The sequence below is a fragment of the Ranitomeya imitator genome, chromosome 4, assembly GCF_032444005.1.
Source record: "Ranitomeya imitator isolate aRanImi1 chromosome 4, aRanImi1.pri, whole genome shotgun sequence".
NCBI lineage: Eukaryota > Metazoa > Chordata > Amphibia > Anura > Dendrobatidae > Ranitomeya > Ranitomeya imitator.
The window spans coordinates 318,668,515-318,690,443 of record NC_091285.1 but is presented as its reverse complement, the minus strand read 5'-3'; the positions used below and the strand labels follow the sequence as shown (position 1 = coordinate 318,690,443).

At 42.1% G+C, this 21,929-nt stretch overlaps 1 protein-coding gene across 1 annotated transcript in view; it reads left to right on the top strand.

Annotated features, from left to right (window-relative positions):
- TSPAN12 (tetraspanin 12) overlaps positions 1–21,929 on the top strand; it is a 332,545-nt gene that overhangs the window by 109,122 nt on the left and 201,494 nt on the right. The window contains exons 3-4 of the mRNA XM_069764867.1: positions 8,374–8,456; positions 11,126–11,261. Of these exons, the coding sequence (XP_069620968.1) occupies positions 8,374–8,456; positions 11,126–11,261 (219 nt within the window). The remainder of the gene's footprint in view (positions 1–8,373; positions 8,457–11,125; positions 11,262–21,929) is intronic.

The following is a 21,929-nucleotide window of genomic DNA, read 5'->3' as shown; positions in this document are numbered from 1 at the left end:
CTCTAAACGTGACATGGCGTCTGATCTCAATTCCAGCCAATTCTGCATTGAAAAGTCAAGCGGCGCTCCTTCACTTCCAAGTTCTGCGGTGCGCCCAAACAGTGGTTTACCCCCACATATGGGGTATTGGCGTATTCAATAGAAATTGGATAACAAAATTTATGGTTACATTTCTGTTTTCACACTTGTGAAAATAAAAAAATGGTTCTGAATTAAGATGTTTGCAAAAAAAAGTTAAATGTTCATTTTTTCCTTCCACATTGTTTCAGTTCCTGTGAAGCACGTAAAGGGTTAATAAACTTCTTGAATGTGGTTTTGAGAACCTTGAGGGGTGTAGTTTTTAGAATGGTGTCACACTTCGTTATTTTCTATCATATAGACCCCTCAAAATGACTTCAAATGTGATGTGGTCCCTAAAAAAAAAAAGGTGTTGTAAAAATGAGAAATTGCTGGTCAAATTTTAAACCTTATAACTCCCTAACAAAAAAAAATTTTGTTTCCAAAATTGTGCTGATGTAAAGTAGACATGTGGGAAATGTTATTTATTAACTATTTTTCGTGACATATCTCTCTGATTTAAGGGCATAAAAATACAAAGTTTGAAAATTGCAAAATTTTAAAAATTTTCGGCATATTTCCATTTTTTTCATAAATAATCGCAAGTAATATCGAAGAAATGTTACCACTAACATGAAGTACAATATGTCATGAAAAAAAAAATCTCAGAATCAGCGGTATCCGTTGAAGCGTTCCAGAGTTATAACCTCATAAAGTGACAGTGGTCAGAATTGCAAAAATTGGCTGTGTCACATTAATACCAAATTGGCTCTGTCACTAAGGGGTTAAGTGGTGAAAAAAAATTCCAAAGTTTGATTTTAAAAAAGTGGCGCCATTTTCTGATACTCATAGCGTCTCCATTTTTCATGATCTCAGATTGGCTGACGTTTTTAATTTTACCATTTTGGTTCAGATACGATCTCTTTATCGCCCGTTATTGCATTTTAATGCATTGTTGCGGCGACCAAAAAAACAGTAATTCTGGTATTTTAACTTTTTTTTTTCTCATAACGCCATTTAGCGATGGGGTTTATTCTTTTTTTTTTATATTGATAGATCGTGCAATTCTGAACACAGCAATACCAAATGTGTATGTTTGATTTTTTTTCTTTGTTTTCTTTTTAATGAGGCGAAAGTGGGGTGATTTGAACTATTATTTTTATATATACATATATATATATATATATATATATATATATATATATATATATATATATATTTTTTTTTACTTTTGGCATGCTTCAATAGTCCCATGAGAGACTAGAAGCTGCCATAATCTGATCAGCTCTACTACATACAGGCAATGATCAGATTGCCTGTATGTAGCAAAATTGCTCACTTGCTATGAGCCCTGACCACTGAGCAATCCTGCAATGACAACCATAGAGGTCTGCTGGAGACCCCTGGTTGTCATGCCAACCCATCGGTGACCCATGATCTTGTGACGGGGTCACCGATGGGCGCGTTTTCTGGCCTTGCTTGCTGGAAGCGCATGTTAAATTCTGCTATACAAATTGCTTCTTCTGAGAAAAAGAGGACTTAAACTCTATAGCGCCACCTGTTGGAAGTAGCGATCCTACAAGTCACAATAAACCCTTTAACGAGTCGTGCAATATGACTTAGGATAAAAGCCAAATCAATATCTCAATTCGCAGACACGGTGTTTCGGGCTGTTGGCCCTCGTCAGTGCGAAGCATGAGAACTGATTTGGCTAGGTGAGAGGCTCTGGACTGGGGTCTAAGGGGTATCGTTTCTCCTTATGGAGAGTGACATACCATCTCTGGCTTGTCAAGGTAAGGAGGCTTATTAAATTCTGCTGTCAGAGATTGACAACTGCATGTAACTAGTTAACAGCTGTGGGTGTTAGAGGCACATGTCAGCTGATCAAAAGAACTGACATGCCGGAAAACATGTGGGCACGGCGCTGGAGCCCCCTTCAAAGGGAGTGAGTCCAACATCGGCGTACTACTATGCCCGATGTCGGATAGGGATTAAGACTGCTTTTATGGTGGCTATTGCATCAACCAAGAGGATAGGAGAACTGCAGGCTCTTTCTTTCAGGGATCCCTGTTTTCACATCGTTGAGGACCCAATTGTCTTCAGGTTTGACCCTTTTGTCTTCACTAAAGTTGTGTCTATCCCAAATATGAGTCAGGAGGTTGTCCTACCTTCATTTGGCAAGCATCCTAACAATCATAAGGAGCAGGTTTTCCACTCATTAGATGAGAGACGGTCTCCATTATCTGGAAGCTTCTAGGGATTGGAGATAGGACTCGAATTTGTTTGTCCAATATGGAGGAATTAATAGTGGGAAGAAACTGACCAAATCTACAATAGGTGGATCAGATCCACAATAGGGTTGGCTTGCGAGACTGAAGGAAAACCACCCTCTAAGATAATAAAAGCCCATTTGACTAGACCAGCATCCACTTCATGGGCAGAATGATGGGGGCTTCATTCGAACATATTTGTAGGACTGCAACATGGTCTAGCTTTAGCGCCTTTCCTGAACACTACAAATTAGACGTAGTCTCAGGACAACAGGTTGCCTTCGGTAGGAAGGTTCATCATGCAGTGGTCCCACACTAACACCATACTGTGGTATTTTCTATAGTGTTGTCAGCGTGGACTCCAGGAAATAGTTACTGGTAGGTCTAATTACCGTTTTTTTTTATAAGTGTTTTCGGTGACATTTTATATTTATCTAAAGTTGTAACAAATATTTCTGCTCCATTTTTTCAAGTCCTATAAAGAAACCTATTTGAAAAGTGTCAGAACTCCCCCAATCTTCCCATCATTTGCGTATCTTTGGTCTTCTGCTTAATTGTTGACCTTTCTTTGCAGTAAATTCTTTAAAATTGCCAGCACGGTTTATGAATTTGAGCTACCTAAAAAATATTTATTTTTGTCTTTACCCTTGTTTGCAAATTATTAAAGTAAAAAGTCACACACTTTGCAAAATTGTGCAAAATTTGTTCCACAATATCTGCTGCTCATAGAATCACTCCATAGGGGAATTGAAATACATTTGGGACCAATTATGTGGAAAGTCTCAAATTATCAGGCAAATAAGCGCCCCCCGAGGAAGCAACACTTGCGAAACGCGCGTCGGGGCCCCTCCTTCCGCGCACGGCAGCAGGTTGGTTCGTCTTGCATTTCATTTTCATTTTCCCTACTTGTCTTTCATCTGCTACTATGCGGGTACAGCCTAGACCTAACCTATTTACGCATATGGGACTTCCCAGGATACCTTAGAGTATGCATTATTGTTAGTGAGCTATATGGGGTCCCTTACTATATAAGGATTGCATTTGGCACTTTATTGCACTTATATTTATATCTTAGAACCTTCCTGTATCAGTATATTATCTGGGAGCTTTTGTACAGGTGTGGTTACCTTTATGCTCAGCTACTTATTGACACCACAGTTCTTCATTGTTTATTTGTATGCAGAGTAACCACCTTAATTTATTTATATATGTTATTTATATATGTATATATATACCTTTGGTATGGTTAAAACTGATGATTTGCTCCTCATTTGATTATAGCGTCCGTGTGTGGCACTAGTGTCGCCTCTCTTTTTTCTCATATCTTTTTACCCTGGTTCTTATTGTTGTACTCATGTATTTTTTATATAGTCTCTTCAATAAAAATTGTTAATTTTTAGCTCAAGTGGCCATCTTTTTTTGGTTTGATACGCCTTCTAACAGCAGCAGTTAAGGGTGTTTTTTAACGGCACTGATAAATAAGTGTATAGCACCCCCCAGCGTCAGAAAATGATTCGGGTTGGTTTTTACAATCCTCAGTCTTGTGATCGCTGTTATTCAATGAATACAGACGATCTCAAGAAAGTCAGATTTTCCATTAATTTCTCTCTCCCCTGATAAGATCTAGCATACCAGAGGAGAGATAAATGGGGTCCCCTGAGCCTTCCTCCCCCCGGTACCTCCGCCATCCCTGGACCCTGTTGCCATCTAGGATAATTGAAAAATTTGGAGTCTGGCTCAGCAGAGCAAAGTACTGCAGTGCGCAGGCGCCGGGCCTCTCTGACCTTTCCGGCGCCTGCGCACTGCAGTACTTTGTTCTGCCCTCAACAGGGCAGACAAAGTACGCCTGCGCCGGAGCCGTGGCTGAAGATCAGAAGAGGACGTCTTGGAATGAAGATGGGAGGCGCCGCAGCGGACCAGAGACACCCATCCGACCGGACCAGCAGCGGGACCGCCCCTGGGTGAGTATAATCTAACGTCTTTTTCTCCTCTTTCAGGATACATCGGGGGCTTATCTACAGCATTACAGAATGCTGTAGATAAGCCCCTGATGCCGGTGGGCTTACCTCACACGCGATTTTCGGGGTGACAGGTTCCCTTTAAGCATTTCCCAAATTAAGTTTAAATTCTGGTAAAAGTGCCTGAGGTTTTTTAATTTACTGGAAGGAAGTGTTATATCTGAAAAATGAGAAACCGCCTTTTGTTCAGAAAAGAACAAAGTAAAACTAAAGACAGATTGCTGTTGCCTTGTTTTTGTACCAGTCTGTGAATATCTACACTTTTACAGGAGGGATGACATTAGTATTTGATGTTATATAGAAAGAAAGGATTCTGTTGACTATGCTGTCTGTCATGAGAAGTGCTAAGGCTTTCTAGAAATTAACTATTTTGTTTCAGTCGTAAAATAAGTTTGAGCATTTCTGATATTGTTAAAGGGAATCTATCACATGATATATCAGTTTAGCTTAGTGGTTGGGGAGAAGCCGGCGGGCAAAAACTTTTTGAACTAGTAATCTTATACCCAAGTGCTCTTTTAATTCTGTTTTCCTCTTGCATACCCCAGTGTTTCAGACTAAAGCATATGTATTTGTAATGCAGGAGCCGGTCTGATTCATGCTCTGATTAGTGCTTCGGGCACCATCAATCATATGACTTACATGATTAGGAGCAGCATGGTGGCTCAGTGGTTGGCACTACAGCCTTGGTTGAAATCCCACCAATGACAACATCTCCAAGGAGTTTATATGTTCTATCAATGTCTTGTGTGGGTTTCCTCCAGGTACTTCTATTTTCTCCCACAAATTTAGATTGTGAGCCCCATTGGGGACAGGTATGAAATTGTCTTTAAAGCGCTGCGGAATATACAGTAATAGCGCTATAAGAAAAGCATAATAAATAAAATAATAAATATGACAAGTTCTCTTCAATGTTAAAATGTAAGTTTATTTATTATATGTGTATCAGAATGCCTTCTGATTACTAGAGCTAGTTGATATACTAATATATACCCCACTGTAGGTATTATTGCAATTGTCCCAGACTGAGAAAAGTATTTACAGGTGTTGTCCAAGACTAAGTCATCAATATGAGGTTGCTAGGGGTTTGACATCCAGTTCAGCAGACATCTACTTGGTGGTAGAGACAGGTGTGATGGGGACCCCACTGATCTGATGTTGACGACCATTGCAAAGGGCAAGTCATCTATATCATATTCTTCGACAACTCATTTAAACTCCTAAGAGGCTTGAAATGTCACTTTGTCGTATAATGTCAATACATATTGATAAAATGCTTCACCCAAATATTATGGAAAGACTGTACTGAATATTATAGTCTTAAGCTGAGACAAAGTTACCATCCTAAGAAAAAAGAGGCCCAGTGGCTGCAGCAGCTTATAGCTCATGTTGCCAATATTCTAGTAGGTGGTGAGGTTTCATCCGGTCATGAAGTTCCTCTCTATGCAGTTTTTTTTTCTTCCAATGTATTTTGGAGCCAATTAGGCAGGGTTCACATTGCGTCAATGGCAATGCGCTGACGGCATCCGTTATACTGCAGCACTAAAGCTGTGTAACAGATACTTCAGCGCACCCATTGGCTGTCATTATGTAGCGCATCTCTAACAAATGTCATAATCGGCATGTGTTAGCGATGTGCCGTCATTCTGTGACGGACCCCAAGACGCGGTCTGCAGCGTTTCCGGGTCCGTCACCTCTAGCGTAGGTGGAGCATCTCTGCATCACGATCGCATAATGCGATCTTTAAAAGGCACTAGCCTTGATGCAGTCCATTTAACCATGCGTTGAATGGACTGCACCAATGCAATGTGAACCCTGCCTTATACAACTACCTGGAAACTTTACTACATTTTCTTTATTAAATTGCCTCTATGGCATTATTAATATGTAGGTTGTTAGTAGTTTGAACTACTGTATGAGACGGAGAGTAATCTGAACCAATGATGAGGCATGTTGCTTCACAGACTACCTTACTCTCCTTATATCCACTGTAACTAAGCCATAATCATAGATCACAACTTTTTCCCTGAATGGGACTTGGCTAAAAAGCCGTTAAAGGGTTTGTTTCACTTTAATTACGCTTCTACCATTTGCTGCAGTTTGTTGTAAAAAAATAAAACCCCAAAACCTGCTTCATGACTTCACATTTCCCAGGTCCACCGGACAGCCTTTCCTGGTATCTGACATTGAGTGCGGCACTGACATTCTGTCGACAGAGCAGCAGCGGCTCTGAGCAGAGTTTTGCCTCTATACTGGCAAAGCCGCTGAGCTCACTGCTTGGCTGACGTACTGTCAAGGTGACATCAGCCAAGGACAGACACTGTAAGCAGCAGAGACACGCTGTCACCTCAGTGGACCAGGGAAAGGGGAGTACATTATTGTTCGTTTTTTTTAAAAGCAAACTGCAGCTGGGGCGAAACTGTAATTAAAAGGGAATAATCCCTTTAAGAAGCAAGGTCTGATAAAACCAAATCTTTGGTGAGCATTGCCTATAGATACTGGCTTACATATCTTTTTTGAGCACCTAACTGTACATTTGCATTAATTTCTCTTTAGTATCTGTGCTCACAACAATGTTTTTATACCAGTAATGATTTAAGTGACAACTCTCTGAATTTAGAAGGCTTTCTGTGTGTTCTTATGTTCTTAAATGTAAAAAAAACCCTCATTTCTCCCTGATTGTAATAGACTGTACAATGAATGGCATCAATGTGCGTTCTTTTCTGTTCCATTCTCTGTTACATACACAAATTAGTAGTCTTCTGTTCTTTGAAGAAAATAAGAATTCACTGGAAGGCTAACCCTTACCCTAATCTCATCCCGAGTGCCGTACCTGATGAATAAAAATGAGAGAAAAGTAACGCAAGAAGAGTGCACACACAACCCATATAATTATCATAAACAATGCTTTATTGAGACAAGAAAGTGCAAAAAAGACATAAAAACATTTAAAAGCATGTGAAACATACCCAAACATGCATAATCAATATCCCCTGTATATGGAGACATGAATAGAGCAGGCTCAGAAAGGGTAAAATGAACCCAGAAACACTCCCAGTAGGTAATAATAACTAACTAATAAAGAAATATGGAGATGTACATGTGCATCTGACACTGACTCGAGTGTGACTTTCCCCAACAGCGCTCTGCATATATTATAATGTCACTCAATGAACATACATAAAGAATAATCCTATAATATAAACCAGATAACATTGCAGCGCTAGTTATAAATATTGAATGCTAAGCCAATACCGCTAGGGCATGCTGTTAGGGATACCCCTCACCGGAGTCATGTCGATCAGTGCACCATTCATAACACATAATACAATGAATAAATAGTACTACTCACTGGGAATGACAGAGCCCGCTGGCTCCCAACGCGTATCGCTACTCCCGGTAGTGCCGTACCTGATGAGCACAGATCTCCAAGATATATGAAGCTGCGTACATTCATGGCACATTTGTTCAACTTGTATGAACATTACCTGTTCATTACCTAATACACAATTGGAAAATATTGTGACCAGATGGCTGAAGAAATCACTTTGGAACTTGATTTATTTTAGATGAAAAGGTGCTATAGTCATATTCTAGTTAAATATCTGTAATTATTTATTATTTATTATTATTTATTGTTATAGCGCCATTTATTCCATGGCGCTTTACATGTGAGGAGGGGTATAAATAATAAAAACAAGTACAATAATCTTAAACAATACAAGTCATAACTGGTACAGGAGGAGTGAGGACCCTGCCCGCGAGGGATCACAATCTACAAATTAGATTAATTAGTTATTTTCCAATATGCTGATTATTTTATTTCATTTAGTGCCTGCTCTTTTCTCCACTAGTTTTTTTTTTGCATTATCAGTGATTGAGTAGACAATGAAACAAAATAGGTGTCGGAATTGACAAGTGTTGGCTTCCACCATAGGGGCATACCCCCGAGGATAGAGCATGGCTGCACGCAGCAGATTGCCTTTGTGCACCACTATACATGCTAATAACGTCTTCTCTGTTTGCTTTAGCTGATGTCGATATGTGTTTTGGGAGTTTCCGCTTGGATGAGAGACTACATAAATAATGTACTCACGCTGACTGCTGAAACCAGGTAAGCACTTCCTAATCATCCTTCCAAGTAACTTCAAAGGAGAAAGGGCTGATAACAGCAGGGCAATTCAGATCCCCTGGAGACGTCTCGGCTTTTTGGCACTTCTGTATTTTCTTTAAGCATGGCTAGTAGTACCGTTGAGGCAATTTCCGCATGAAATATATTCTGCTTAGTATAAACCGGCTTTTGCGCTGTAGTTATGAAATGTGCTGTGATGGTCGGCTTCTTTTGATCGTCTCCCTTCATCCGTACAGTTGGAAATTGTTTTCTGTTTATTTTCGCGGTGTAACGTGCAGACTAATTGACTGTATCTAATTGTAGTTTCTATAATGTACTTTTAGCTTCCAGTTATATTATGTGCTGCAGTAGGGAAATAACAAGTGCACATCACATTATTGGATTTGTGTGCGGTCAGTAGGTTAATACGGTTAATAGAATACTGCACACGTAAAATAGGTTTTTGCTACCCGTTAAATAATATCGCAATCAGTATAGGGTGTACAGTCTGTGTGCTGGTTAATAAATGCTAAAAGAAGAAGAATATGGGTATTTCTCACTATGCAAACCTGAAGGCAGCAATGTTCTTACCATAAAAACTGTGAAAACCCAAAGGGCAACCATGGAGGGTCCATTGTATAGCATAGTGACTTCCGTTATGAATGAGGTGCTAATCCAGTCTGATAAGGATAAGCTGTACTAAGGACAGGCCATCAACTTTAGCCTGCCTACCCAATATTTGAAGCAGTCTAAATTGTCCTTTTCATCATCTCCCCTGCTAATTACAAACCTACAGTGGGGGAAAAAAGTATTTGGTCAGCAACCAATTGTGCAAGTTCTCCCACTTAAAAAAATGATAGAGGCATGTAATTGACATCATAGGTAGACCACAACTATGAGAGTCAAAATGAGAAAACAAATCCAGAAAATCACCTTGTCTGGTTTGGCAAGATTTATTTTGCAAAATATGGTGGAAAATAAGTATTTGGTCACCTAGCACCTGCTTGAACATGTTATCAGTATAAGACACCTGTCCACAACCTCAAACAGTCACACTCCAAACTCCACTATGGTGAAGACCAAAGAGATGTCGAAGGACACCAGAAACAAAATTGTAGCCCTGCACCAGGCTGGGAAGACTGAATCTGCAATAGGCAAGCAGCTTGGTGTGATGAAATCAACTGTGGGAGCAATTATAAGAAAATGGAAGACATACAAGACCACTGATAATCTCCCTCGATCTGGGGCTCCACGCAAGATCTCACCCTGTGGGGTCAAAATGATCACAAGAATGGTGAGCAAAAATCCCAGAACCACACTTGGGGACTTAGTGAATGACCTGCATAGAGCTGGGACCACAGTAACAAAGGCTACCATCAGTAACACACTGCACCACAAGGGATCTTGCAGTGCCAGACGTGTCCCCCTGCTAAAGCCAGTACATGTCCGGGCCCATCTGAAGTTTGCTAGAGAGCATTTGGATTATCCAGAAGAGTATTGGGAGAATGTCATTTGGTCTGATGAAGCCAAAGTAGAACTGTTTGGTACAAACAAAACTCGATGTGTTTGGAGGAGACAGAATGCTTAGTTGCATCCAAAGAACACCATACCTACTGTAAAGCATGGGGGTAGCAAAAACATCATGCTTTGGGGCTGTTTCTCTGCAAAGGGACCAGGACGACTGATCCATGTACATAAAAGAATGAATGTGGCCATGTGTCGTGAGATTTTGAGTGCAAACCTCCTTCCATCAGCAAGGGCATTGAAGGTGAAACATGGATGGGTCTTTCAGCATGATAATGATCCCAAGCACATCGCCAGGGCAACAAAGGAATTTTGTTTGAATGCAGATTGCACATTTTCTGTTAGTACAATAAACCTCATTTCAAGGCAGAAACATTACTGTGTCCAACAGTTATTAGGTATATGAAACTGAAATAGCTGTTGCAGAAAAACAATTTTTATAAAACATAAAGCTTAAGATTAATAGATTAATAGGGGTGCCCAAACTTTTTCATATAACTGTACCTAGCATTTTACTGTCAAGAGTGGAAGTTTTTGCTGCAGAAAAAAAAAACATTGCAAAAACGCCACATGTGAACATAACCTTGCATAGATATCTGTAGGAGCTGTAGATAAAGAATGGTAAGATTTTTTTTTCAATATAGAAGCTTCGAAGTTGCTGCTTAATTATTTTGGCCGCCTTGGAACACTAAAACCGGTCCGTAAATGTTTATGCAGCTTTTAGATGATAAAGAAAATGAATTGAATGATTGAAAGTTGCACCATTAGGCTGCTGTCACACTAGCAGTATTTGGTCGGTATTTTACATCAAGTATGTGTAAGCCAAAACCAGGAGTGGAACAATTGGAGGAAAAGTATAATAGAAACATATGCACCACTTCTGCATTTATCACCCACTCCTGGTTTTGGCTTATAAATACTGATGTAAAATACTGACCAAATACTGCTAGTGTGACGGCAGCCTAACATTGATGCATTTTAGGGCTGACATGAAAGACACTTTCTTTACGAAAAACGAGAAGAAAAAAGTTTCGAATAATCTGAATTTCCATTTTTGTTTTCTTTATGAATATTTTTCCTTTCCTTTGGCTATTTCTTCTGATACTACACCATTGTAATACCAAGTTGTACCGGTCTTGTCATTCTAGAGTGGAGGATGCGGTTCTTCTCATCTACTTCCCTGTGTTCCACCCAGTGATGGTCGCAGTCTGTTGTTTCCTAATCATAGTGGGCATGCTGGGTTACTGTGGAGCGGTGAAGAGCAATCTTATACTTCTTGTATGGGTAAGTGTAGTTGGTTTTCTAGACGGAATCCCTAACAACTGCTACTAGTCATACAATAATGGTACTGTGAATTATTGTTGTGGGTTTTTTTCTTTTATAAGATTGGACAATTTTAGCTTCATGTTAAAAACTATGTATAAAACTTGAAAAGTCAATTTTATTTGTAGGCTACTCTTTGTATTTTAATTCAATTTTAGCTTCATGTTAAAAACTATGTATAAAACTTGAAAAGTCAATTTTATTTGTAGGCTACTCTTTGTATTTTAATTGTTTATTAGCCAATTAATGCATAAGAGATAATAGATAATAACGATTTAGAATTGGTCTTCAAGATCAAGGCTCGAACCTTACTTGTAAATCTGATTTATTATTTTTTTGCTGGATTTTTAATCCCCCTGTTATGTGTACAGTGGCTTTCATTGAGAGGACTGTCCCCTCTAAAATACCATTTTATCTGCAATTTTGGAGTAATGTCTGAAATTCATTTTGGATGTACGTAGAGATTGGGAGCTCCACTGCATAGATTCTAAAATGAACCAAAGATTTCTGGAAAAAGAGTCTGGGCAAATGGAATGCTGCGCGCTAGCCACGGGCTTGGCACTTGTCTTCTCCTGTCACTCCCCAGCGTGCTACATGAAACAGTGGGTCCTGTCTGAGAGTTGGTGGTTTGGGAGATCCTTGCACCCGTGCAGGCCACCTGTAGTCGATGGTGTTGGCCGGCTAGGCTAGGTTTCAGAGTTCAATAAAGGTAATTCCCAGTATGAAAGTCTTTACTGAATGGTAAATTGGTACAATTTATGTACAAGAGGTCGCGGGTACAAAGTCTTATGGGCATTTCCTTCACAGTGTAAAGCACTTTCAGCACATTGTTTTCTTCCACTGTAGTCTACGCCAGGGATGGTGAAGCACACTGTTTTGTGCTACTTAGTCACAGCCTGCTTGTCGCAGTACTGATTAGCAAGTATCTCTACCTGCTCACCAGTTTTGCGTCCTATTTCTTCCACTTCTGGCATCTACTGCACGGGACACCCACTATTCCCACAAACTCAGTCTTGTTTACCAGGATAGGGGATATTAAGTACAGAATTGAACACATTTTTTGTTTCAATTTTTTTTCTAATTTCCTCCTCTAAAACCTAGGTACGTCTTATAGTTCCGTGCTTTTTATAGTCTGAAAAATACGGTATATTAGGGTCATGCTTGCTTGTTTTTTTTATTAACATTTGGTCGAAATAAATATAAAGCCCTTGTTGTAGAATTTTGATGTGCAAGTTTTGAGAAATCTAGTGTAGAATCCAGTCAGACTGTTAGGCTATGTGCACAAGTTGCGGATTTTGCTGCGGATCCGCAGCGGATTGGCCGCTGTGGATTCACAGCAGTTTTCCATGAGTTTACAGCCCCATGTAAACCTATGGAAAACAAAATCCACAGTGCCCATGCTGCGGAAAAAAAACACGTGGAAACGCTACGTTGTTTATTTCGCAGAATGTCAATTCTTTGTGCGGATTCCGCAGCGGTTTACCCCTGCTCCATAATTGGAATCTGCAGGTGGAATCCGCAAAAAAAAACGCGGTAATTCCGCAGTAAATCCGAACTGTGGATTTCCTGTGGATTTACCAAAATCAGTGCGGAAAAATACGCACACCTTTCCGCTACGTGTGCACATACCCATAGTACACGGAGTTATATCTATGCACTTGGGCTGGTTCTTCTTACTTCTAGCTCGGAGACCCCCTCCGCTCCCTAATTTACAGCTCTTGCCTCTGTTACTTCATTCTTGTAGCCACATTTACCACACCTGTAAATTTACTACATATACGCCAGCTTAGGCAGTAACATTACATGTGCTAATTTCAGCCATCCACTGGGGTGATGTAAGGGTATGTGTCCACGGTCCGGAATCCCAGCGTTTTGGACGCAGCCGGATACCCCGATCTGCCCAAATCGCTGCCCCCTTTTGTACGCTTGGTGATTCCGCATGTGTTCATTGAACACATGTGGAATCACCGAATCCAATACATAGACACTGTTATTTATCTTGCGGAGACTGAGCATCTCCGCAAGATAAATAGACATGCTGCGGTCTATGTTATGATTAGGCAATTCAGTACCACAGTGAACATAGAGGTCAGAGCACACACAGTGATCTGACAATAATCCAAAAACATAGAACGAGCTCTGAGACGTGGGAACTCTGTTGACCGCAATCCCTGATCCTCACCAACAACACTAGAGGCAGCCGTGGATTGCGCCTAACGCTACCTATGCAACTCGGCACAGCCTGAGAAACTAACTAGCCTGAAGATAGAAAATAAGCCTACCTTGCCTCAGAGAAATACCCCAAAGGAAAAGGCAGCCCCCCACATATAATGACTGTGAGTTAAGATGAAAAGACAAACGTAGAGATGAAATAGATTTAGCAAAGTGAGGCCCAACTTTCTGAACAGAGCGAGGATAGGAAAGGTAACTTTGCGGTCAACACAAACCCTAAAAACCACGCAAAGGGGGCAAAAAGACCCTCCGTACCGAACTAACGGCACGGAGGTACACCCTCTGCGTCCCAGAGCTTCCAGCAAACAAATGGATAAGCTGGACAGAAGAAAAGCAAACAAAATAGCAAAGGAAAACTTAGCTATGCAGAGCAGCAGGCCACAGGAACAATCCAGGAGGAAAACAAGTCCAATACTGGAACATTGACAGGAAGCCAGGATCAAAGCACTAGGTGGAGTTAAGTAGAGCAGCACCTAACGACCTCACCACATCACCTGAGGGAGGAAACTCAGAAGCCGCAGTACCACTTCCCTCCACCAACGGAAGCTCACAGAGAGAATCAGCCGAAGTACCACTTGTGACCACAGGAGGGAGCTCTGCCACAGAATTCACAACAGTACCCCCCCTTGAGGAGGGGTCACCGAACCCTCACCAGAGCCCCCAGGCCGACCAGGATGAGCCACATGAAAGGCACGAACAAGATCGGGAGCATGGACATCAGAGGCAAAGACCCAGGAATTATCTTCCTGAGCATAACCCTTCCACTTAACCAGATACTGGAGTTTCCGTCTTGAAACACGAGAATCCAAAATCTTCTCCACAATATACTCCAACTCCCCCTCCACCAAAACCGGGGCAGGAGGGTCAACAGATGGAACCATAGGTGCCACGTATCTCCGCAACAATGACCTATGGAATACGTTATGTATGGAAAAAGAATCTGGAAGGGTCAGACGAAAAGACACAGGATTAAGAACCTCAGAAATCCTATACGGACCAATGAAACGAGGTTTAAACTTAGGAGAGGAAACCTTCATAGGAATATGACGAGAAGATAACCAAACCAGATCCCCAACACGAAGTCGGGGACCCACACAGCGTTTGCGATTAGCAAAACGTTGAGTCTTCTCCTGGGACAAGGTCAAATTGTCCACTACCTGAGTCCAAATCTGCTGCAATCTGTCCACCACAGTATCCACACCAGGACAGTCCGAAGACTCAACCTGTCCTGACGAGAAACGAGGATGGAACCCAGAGTTGCAGAAAAATGGCGAAACCAAGGTAGCAGAGCTGGCCCGATTATTAAGGGCGAACTCAGCCAAAGGCAAAAAGGACACCCAGTCATCCTGATCAGCAGAAACAAAACATCTCAGATATGTTTCCAAGGTCTGATTGGTTCGTTCGGTCTGGCCATTAGTCTGAGGATGGAAAGCCGAGGAAAAAGACAAGTCAATGCCCATCCTACCACAAAAAGCTCGCCAAAACCTCGAAACAAACTGGGAACCTCTGTCAGAAACGATATTCTCTGGAATGCCATGTAAACGAACCACATGCTGGAAGAACAATGGCACCAAATCAGAGGAGGAAGGCAATTTAGACAAGGGTACCAAATGGACCATCTTAGAAAAGCGATCACAGACCACCCAAATGACTGACATCTTTTGAGAAACGGGAAGATCTGAAATAAAATCCATAGAGATATGTGTCCAAGGCCTCTTCAGGACTGGCAAGGGCAAAAGCAACCCACTGGCACGAGAACAGCAGGGCTTAGCCCGAGCACAAATCCCACAGGACTGCACAAAAGTACGCACATCCCGCGACAGAGATGGCCACCAAAAGGATCTAGCCACTAACACTCTGGTACCAAAGATTCCAGGATGACCAGTCAAGACCGAACAATGAACCTCAGAGATAACTTTATTCGTCCACCTATCAGGGACAAACAGTTTCTCCGCTGGACAACGATCAGGTTTATTAGCCTGAAATTTTTGCAGCACTCGCCGCAAATCAGGGGAGATGGCAGACACAATTACTCCTTCCTTGAGGATACCCGCCGGCTCAGACAAACCCGGAGAGTCGGGCACAAAACTCCTAGACAGAGCATCCGCCTTCACATTTTTAGAGCCCGGAAGGTACGAAATCACAAAGTCAAAACGGGCAAAAAACAGCGACCAACGAGCCTGTCTAGGATTCAACCGCTTGGCAGACTCGAGATAAGTCAAGTTCTTATACCACCACGCGATGCTTAGCTCCTTCAAGCCAATGACGCCACTCCTCGAATGCCCACTTCATGGCCAGCAACTCTCGGTTGCCCACATCATAATTTCGCTCAGCAGGCGAAAACTTCCTGGAAAAGAAGGCGCACGGTTTCATCACTGAGCAATCAGAACCTCTCTGCGACAAAACAGCCCCTGCTCCAATCTCAGAAGCATCAACCTCGACCTGGAACGGAAGCGAAACATCTGGTTGACACAACACAGGGGCAGAAGAAAAATGACGCTTCAACTCTTGAAAAGCTTCCACAGCAGCAGAAGACCAATTGACCACATCAGCACCCTTCTTGGTCAAATCGGTCAATGGTTTAGCAATACTAGAAAAATTGCAGATGAAGCGACGATAAAAATTAGCAAAGCCCAGGAACTTTTGCAGACTTTTCAGAGATGTCGGCAGAGTCCAATCATGGATGGCTTGGACCTTAACAGGATCCATCTCGATAGTAGAAGGGGAAAAGATGAACCCCAAAAATGAAACCTTCTGCACACCAAAGAGACACTTTGATCCCTTCACAAACAAAGAATTAGCACGCAGGACCTGAAAACCCGTTCTGACCTGCTTCACATGAGACTCCCAATCATCCGAGAAGATCAAAATGTCATCCAAGTACACAATCAGGAATTTATCCAGGTACTCTCGGAGGATGTCATGCATAAAGGACTGAAACACTGATGGAGCATTGGCAAGTCCGAATGGCATTACTAGATACTCAAAATGACCCTCGGGCGTATTAAATGCAGTTTTCCATTCATCGCCTCGCTTAATTCGCACAAGATTATACGCACCACGAAGATCTATCTTGGTGAACCAACTAGCCCCCTTAATCCGAGCAAACAAATCAGATAACAACGGCAAGGGGTACTGAAATTTAACCGTGATCTTATTTAGAAGGCGGTAATCTATACAAGGTCTCAGCGAACCATCCTTGTTGGCTACAAAAAAGAACCCTGCTCCTAATGGCGACGATGACAGGCGAATATGCCCCTTCTCCAGGGACTCCTTCACATAACTGCGCATAGCGGCATGCTCAGGCACAGATAAATTAAACAATCGGCCTTTTGGGAACTTACTACCAGGAATCAAATTGATAGCACAATCACAATCCCTATGCGGAGGTAGGGCATCGGACTTGGGCTCATCAAATACATCCCGGTAATCAGACAAGAACTCTGGAACCTCAGAAGGGGTGGATGACGAAATTGACAGAAATAGAACATCACCATGTACCCCCTGACAACCCCAGCTGGACACCGACATGGATTTCCAATCTAATACTGGATTATGGACTTGTAGCCATGGCAACCCCAACACGACCACATCATGCAGATTATGCAACACCAGAAAGCGAATAACCTCCTGATGTGCAGGAGCCATGCACATGGTCAGCTGGGTCCAGTACTGAGGCTTATTCTTGGCCAAAGGTGTAGCATCAATTCCTCTCAATGGAATAGGACACTGCAAGGGCTCCAAGAAAAACCCTCAACGCCTAGCATACTCCAAGTCCATCAAATTCAGGGCAGCGCCTGAATCCACAAATGCCATGACAGAATACGATGACAAAGAGCAGATCAAGGTAACGGACAGAAGAAATTTTGACTGTACTGTACCAATGGTGGCAAACCTAGCGAACCGCTTAGTGCGCTTAGGACAATCAGAGATAGCATGAGTGGAATCACCACAGTAGAAACACAGCCCGTTCAGACGTCTGTGTTCTTGCCGTTCAACTCTGGTCAAAGTCCTATAGCACTGCATAGGCTCAGGTTTAAGCTCAGGTAATACCGCCAAATGGTGCACAGATTTACGCTCATGCAAGCGTCGACCAATCTGAATGGCCAAAGACATAGACTCATTCAAACCAGCAGGCATAGGAAATCCCACCATGACATCCTTAAGGGCTTCAGAGAGACCCTTTCTGAACATAGCTGCCAGCGCAGATTCATTCCATAGAGTGAGCACGGACCACTTTCTAAATTTCTGACAATATAACTCTATCTCATCCTGACCCTGACAAAGAGCCAGCAAATTTTTTTCTGCCTGATCCACTGAATTAGGTTCATCGTACAGCAATCCGAGCGCCAGGAAAAACGCATCAATATTACTTAATGCAGGATCTCCTGGCGCAAGAGAAAATGCCCAGTCCTGAGGGTCGCCACGCGAAAAAGAAATAATGATCAAAACCTGTTGAACTGGATCACCAGAGGAGCGAGGTTTCAAGGCCAGAAATAGTTTACAATTATTTTTGAAACTCAGAAACTTAGTTCTATCGCCAAAAAACAAATCCGGAATAGGAATTCTTGGTTCTAACATAGATTTCTGATCAATATTGTCTTGAATCTTTTGTACTCTTGCCGAGAGCTGATCCACACATGAAGACAGACTTCTAATGTCCATTGCTACACCTGTGTCCTGAACCACCCAAATGTCTAGGGAAAAAAAAAGGCAAAACACAGTGCAGAGAAAAAAAAATGGTCTCAGAACTTCTTTTTTCCCTCTATTGAGAATCATTAGTACTTTTGGCTTCCTGTACTGTTATGATTAGGCAATTCAGTACCACAGTGAACATAGAGGTCAGAGCACACACAGTGATCTGACAATAATCCAAAAACATAGAACGAGCTCTGAGACGTGGGAACTCTGTTGACCGCAATCCCTGATCCTCACCAATAACACTAGAGGCAGCCGTGGATTGCGCCTAACGCTACCTATGCAACTCGGCACAGCCTGAGAAACTAACTAGCCTGAAGATAGAAAATAAGCCTACCTTGCCTCAGAGAAATACCCCAAAGGAAAAGGCAGCCCCCCACATATAATGACTGTGAGTTAAGATGAAAAGACAAACGTAGAGATGAAATAGATTTAGCAAAGTGAGGCCCGACTTTCTGAACAGAGCGAGGATAGGAAAGGTAACTTTGCGGTCAACACAAAACCCTAAAAACCACGCAAAGGGGGCAAAAAGACCCTCCGTACCGAACTAACGGCACGGAGGTACACCCTCTGCGTCCCAGAGCTTCCAGCAAACAAATAGATAAGCTGGACAGAAGAAAAGCAAACAAAATAGCAAAGGAAAACTTAGCTATGCAGAGCAGCAGGCCGCAGGAACGATCCAGGAGGAAAACAAGTCCAATACTGGAACATTGACAGGAAGCCAGGATCAAAGCACTAGGTGGAGTTAAGTAGAGCAGCACCTAACGACCTCACCACATCACCTGAGGGAGGAAACTCAGAAGCCGCAGTACCACTTCCCTCCACCAACGGAAGCTCACAGAGAGAATCAGCCGAAGTACCACTTGTGACCACAGGAGGGAGCTCTGCCACAGAATTCACAACAGGTCTAGCAAGATGCGCCGCATGTAGGTAAGTGCAGGTCTGCCACCTGCATGTTTGTTCTCATAGTGGATATGGGATTTCATAAAATCCCCTCCACTATGCTGTAACATCTGGATGCTGCGGCTGTACACAGCGTTCAATCCGCAGCAAATACTGAAGGAATACGCCCTGTGGAAACATACCCTTAGGCTGTGTGCACACGTTCAGGATTTTTCACTTTTTTTCTGCGGTTTTCCACTATAAAAACGCGATAAAACCGCTATAATGCTGCATAGGCAGCATCAATAGTAAAAAGTTGGTCACACTTGTCAAGCACTATGCTTGACAATTGTGACCAACCTGTCAATCAGTTTTCCAAGCGATGCTACAGATCGCTTGGAAAACGCTAGGATTCTGCAAGCTACCGGTAATTATGCTTGCAAAACGCTAGTGTTTAGTGAGAATACGCATGCCAATTCCGTATGCGTATTTCTTGCGGCAGGAAATTCCGGAATTGCCACGGAAATTTCCGCAGCAATTCCGGACGTGTGCACATAGCCTAACATTGGCTAGAGCTGTCAATCAGGGATGGGTGGTGGTGCTTGTGGAGTAATGAAAATGGAAGATGCAGTCCAGTGCATTGGAACACCCCATCACAGTTCCTTCAATGCACTTCTTGCCTGATTTGCATTTGACTAGATTTCTCATGACTGACATAACAAAGTTCTGCAAAAAAATTATATTTTTTGGGGACAAGGTCTATACTGCTATATCAATACTTCCATAAGTAAATATATAAATAGCCTCTTGAGAGAGGAAGAGGACTAGAACTTTAGTGCCATTAGAAGTAGCAATTCTACAAGTTAATATCAACCCTTTTGTCAGCCTTGCCACATGTCTGAATATAAAAAGCCAAACCAGACATTCCATTTTCAGAAACGTGTTTCGGAGTGTTTGCCCCTCATCAGTGCAAGGCAGAATATCTTGTTTGGCTAAGAAAGTAAAAGATAATGACCTGTTCCCATTAACCTCTTTCTGCCATTAGACGTACTATTCCGTCCATGTGGGGTGGGCCCTACTTCCCATGGATGGAATAGTACGTCTAGCACGATCAGCCGCGCTCACGGGGGGAGTGAGGCCGATCGCCGCCGGGTGTCAGCTGATTATTACAGCTGACATCTGGCACTATGTGCCAGGAGTGGTCACGGACCGCTCCCGACACATTAACCCCTGGAACACCGATCAAACACGATCGCAGTGTTCCGGCGGCATCACGCAGTAAGGGGGCTCCCTGCGTGCTTCCCTGAGACCCTCGGAGCAACGCGATGTGATCGCAGTACTCCGAGCGTCTCCTACGTCCTCCTCCCTGCAGGCCCCAGATCCAAAATGGCTACGGGGCTCCTTGCAGATCCTGCAGGGAGAGGTGGCTTGCAAGCGCCTGCTCAGAGCAGGCGCTTGCAAGCCTGCAGCACTGCCTGTCAGATTGCTGATCTGACACAGTGCACTACAAAATGTCAGATCAGCGATCTGACACTATAACATGATGTCCCCCCATGGGACAGTGTTCTAAAGTTAAAATATATTTACATATGTAAAAAAAATACAATTCCTAGATAAATAAAAAATATATATATATTGTTCCACTAAATACATTTCTTTATCTAAATAAAAAAAAAACCAATAAAAGTACACATATTTAGTATCGCCGCGTCTGTAACGACCCAACCTATAAAACTGTCCCACTAGTTAACCCCTTCAGTGATCACCGTAAAAAAACAGCGAGGCAAAAAATAAAGATTATAAAATAAAGATTATTATTATTATTATTATTAAAAAACAACGCTTTATTATCATACCGCCAAACAAAAAGTGGAATAACATGGATGTATATAAATAAACATGGTACAACTGAAAACGTCATCTTGTCCCGCAAAAAACAAGCCACCATACAGCATCATCAGCAAAAAAATAAAAAAGTTATAGTCCTCAGAATAAAGCGATGCAAAAATAATAATTTTTTATATAAAATAGATTTTGTCGTATAAAAGCGCCAAAACATAAAAAATGATATAAATGAGGTATCGCTGTAATTGTACTGACCCGAAGAATGAAATTACTTTATCAATTTTATCAAACGTGGAACGGTATAAACGTTCCCCCCCCCCCCCAAAAAAAAAGAAATCTACGAATTGCTGGTTTTTGTTCATTCTGCCTCACAAAAATCGGAATAAAAAGCGATCAAAAAATGTCACGTGCCTGAAAATGGTCCCAATAAAAACATCAACTTGTCCCGCATAAAACAAGACCTCACATGACTCTGTGGACCAAAATATGGAAAATTTATTGCTCTCAACATCTGGAGATGCAAAAACCCCTTTTTGCAATAAAAAGCATCTTTTAGTGTGTGACAGCTGCCAATCATAAAAATCCGCTAAAAAAACAGCTTATAAAAGTAAATCAAACCCCCCTTCATCACCCCCTTAGTTAGGGAAATATAACAAAATTAACAAAATTTATATATTCCATTTTCCCATTAGGGTTGGGGCTAAAGTTATGTTTAGTGTTGGGGCTAAAGTTAGGGTTAGGGCTACAGTTACAGTTGGGGCTACAGATAGGGTTGGGGCTACAGATAGGGTTGGGGCTACAGTTAGGGTTGGGGCTACAGTTAGGGTTGGGTGTAAACTTAGGGTTAGGCTCTGCGTTATAAACTGTAGTGATACACTTGGGGGTTCAAAGTTCTCGCAACACATCTAGATAAGTTCCCTGGGGGGTCTAGTTTCCAATATGAGGTCACTTGTGGGGGATTTCTACTGTTTA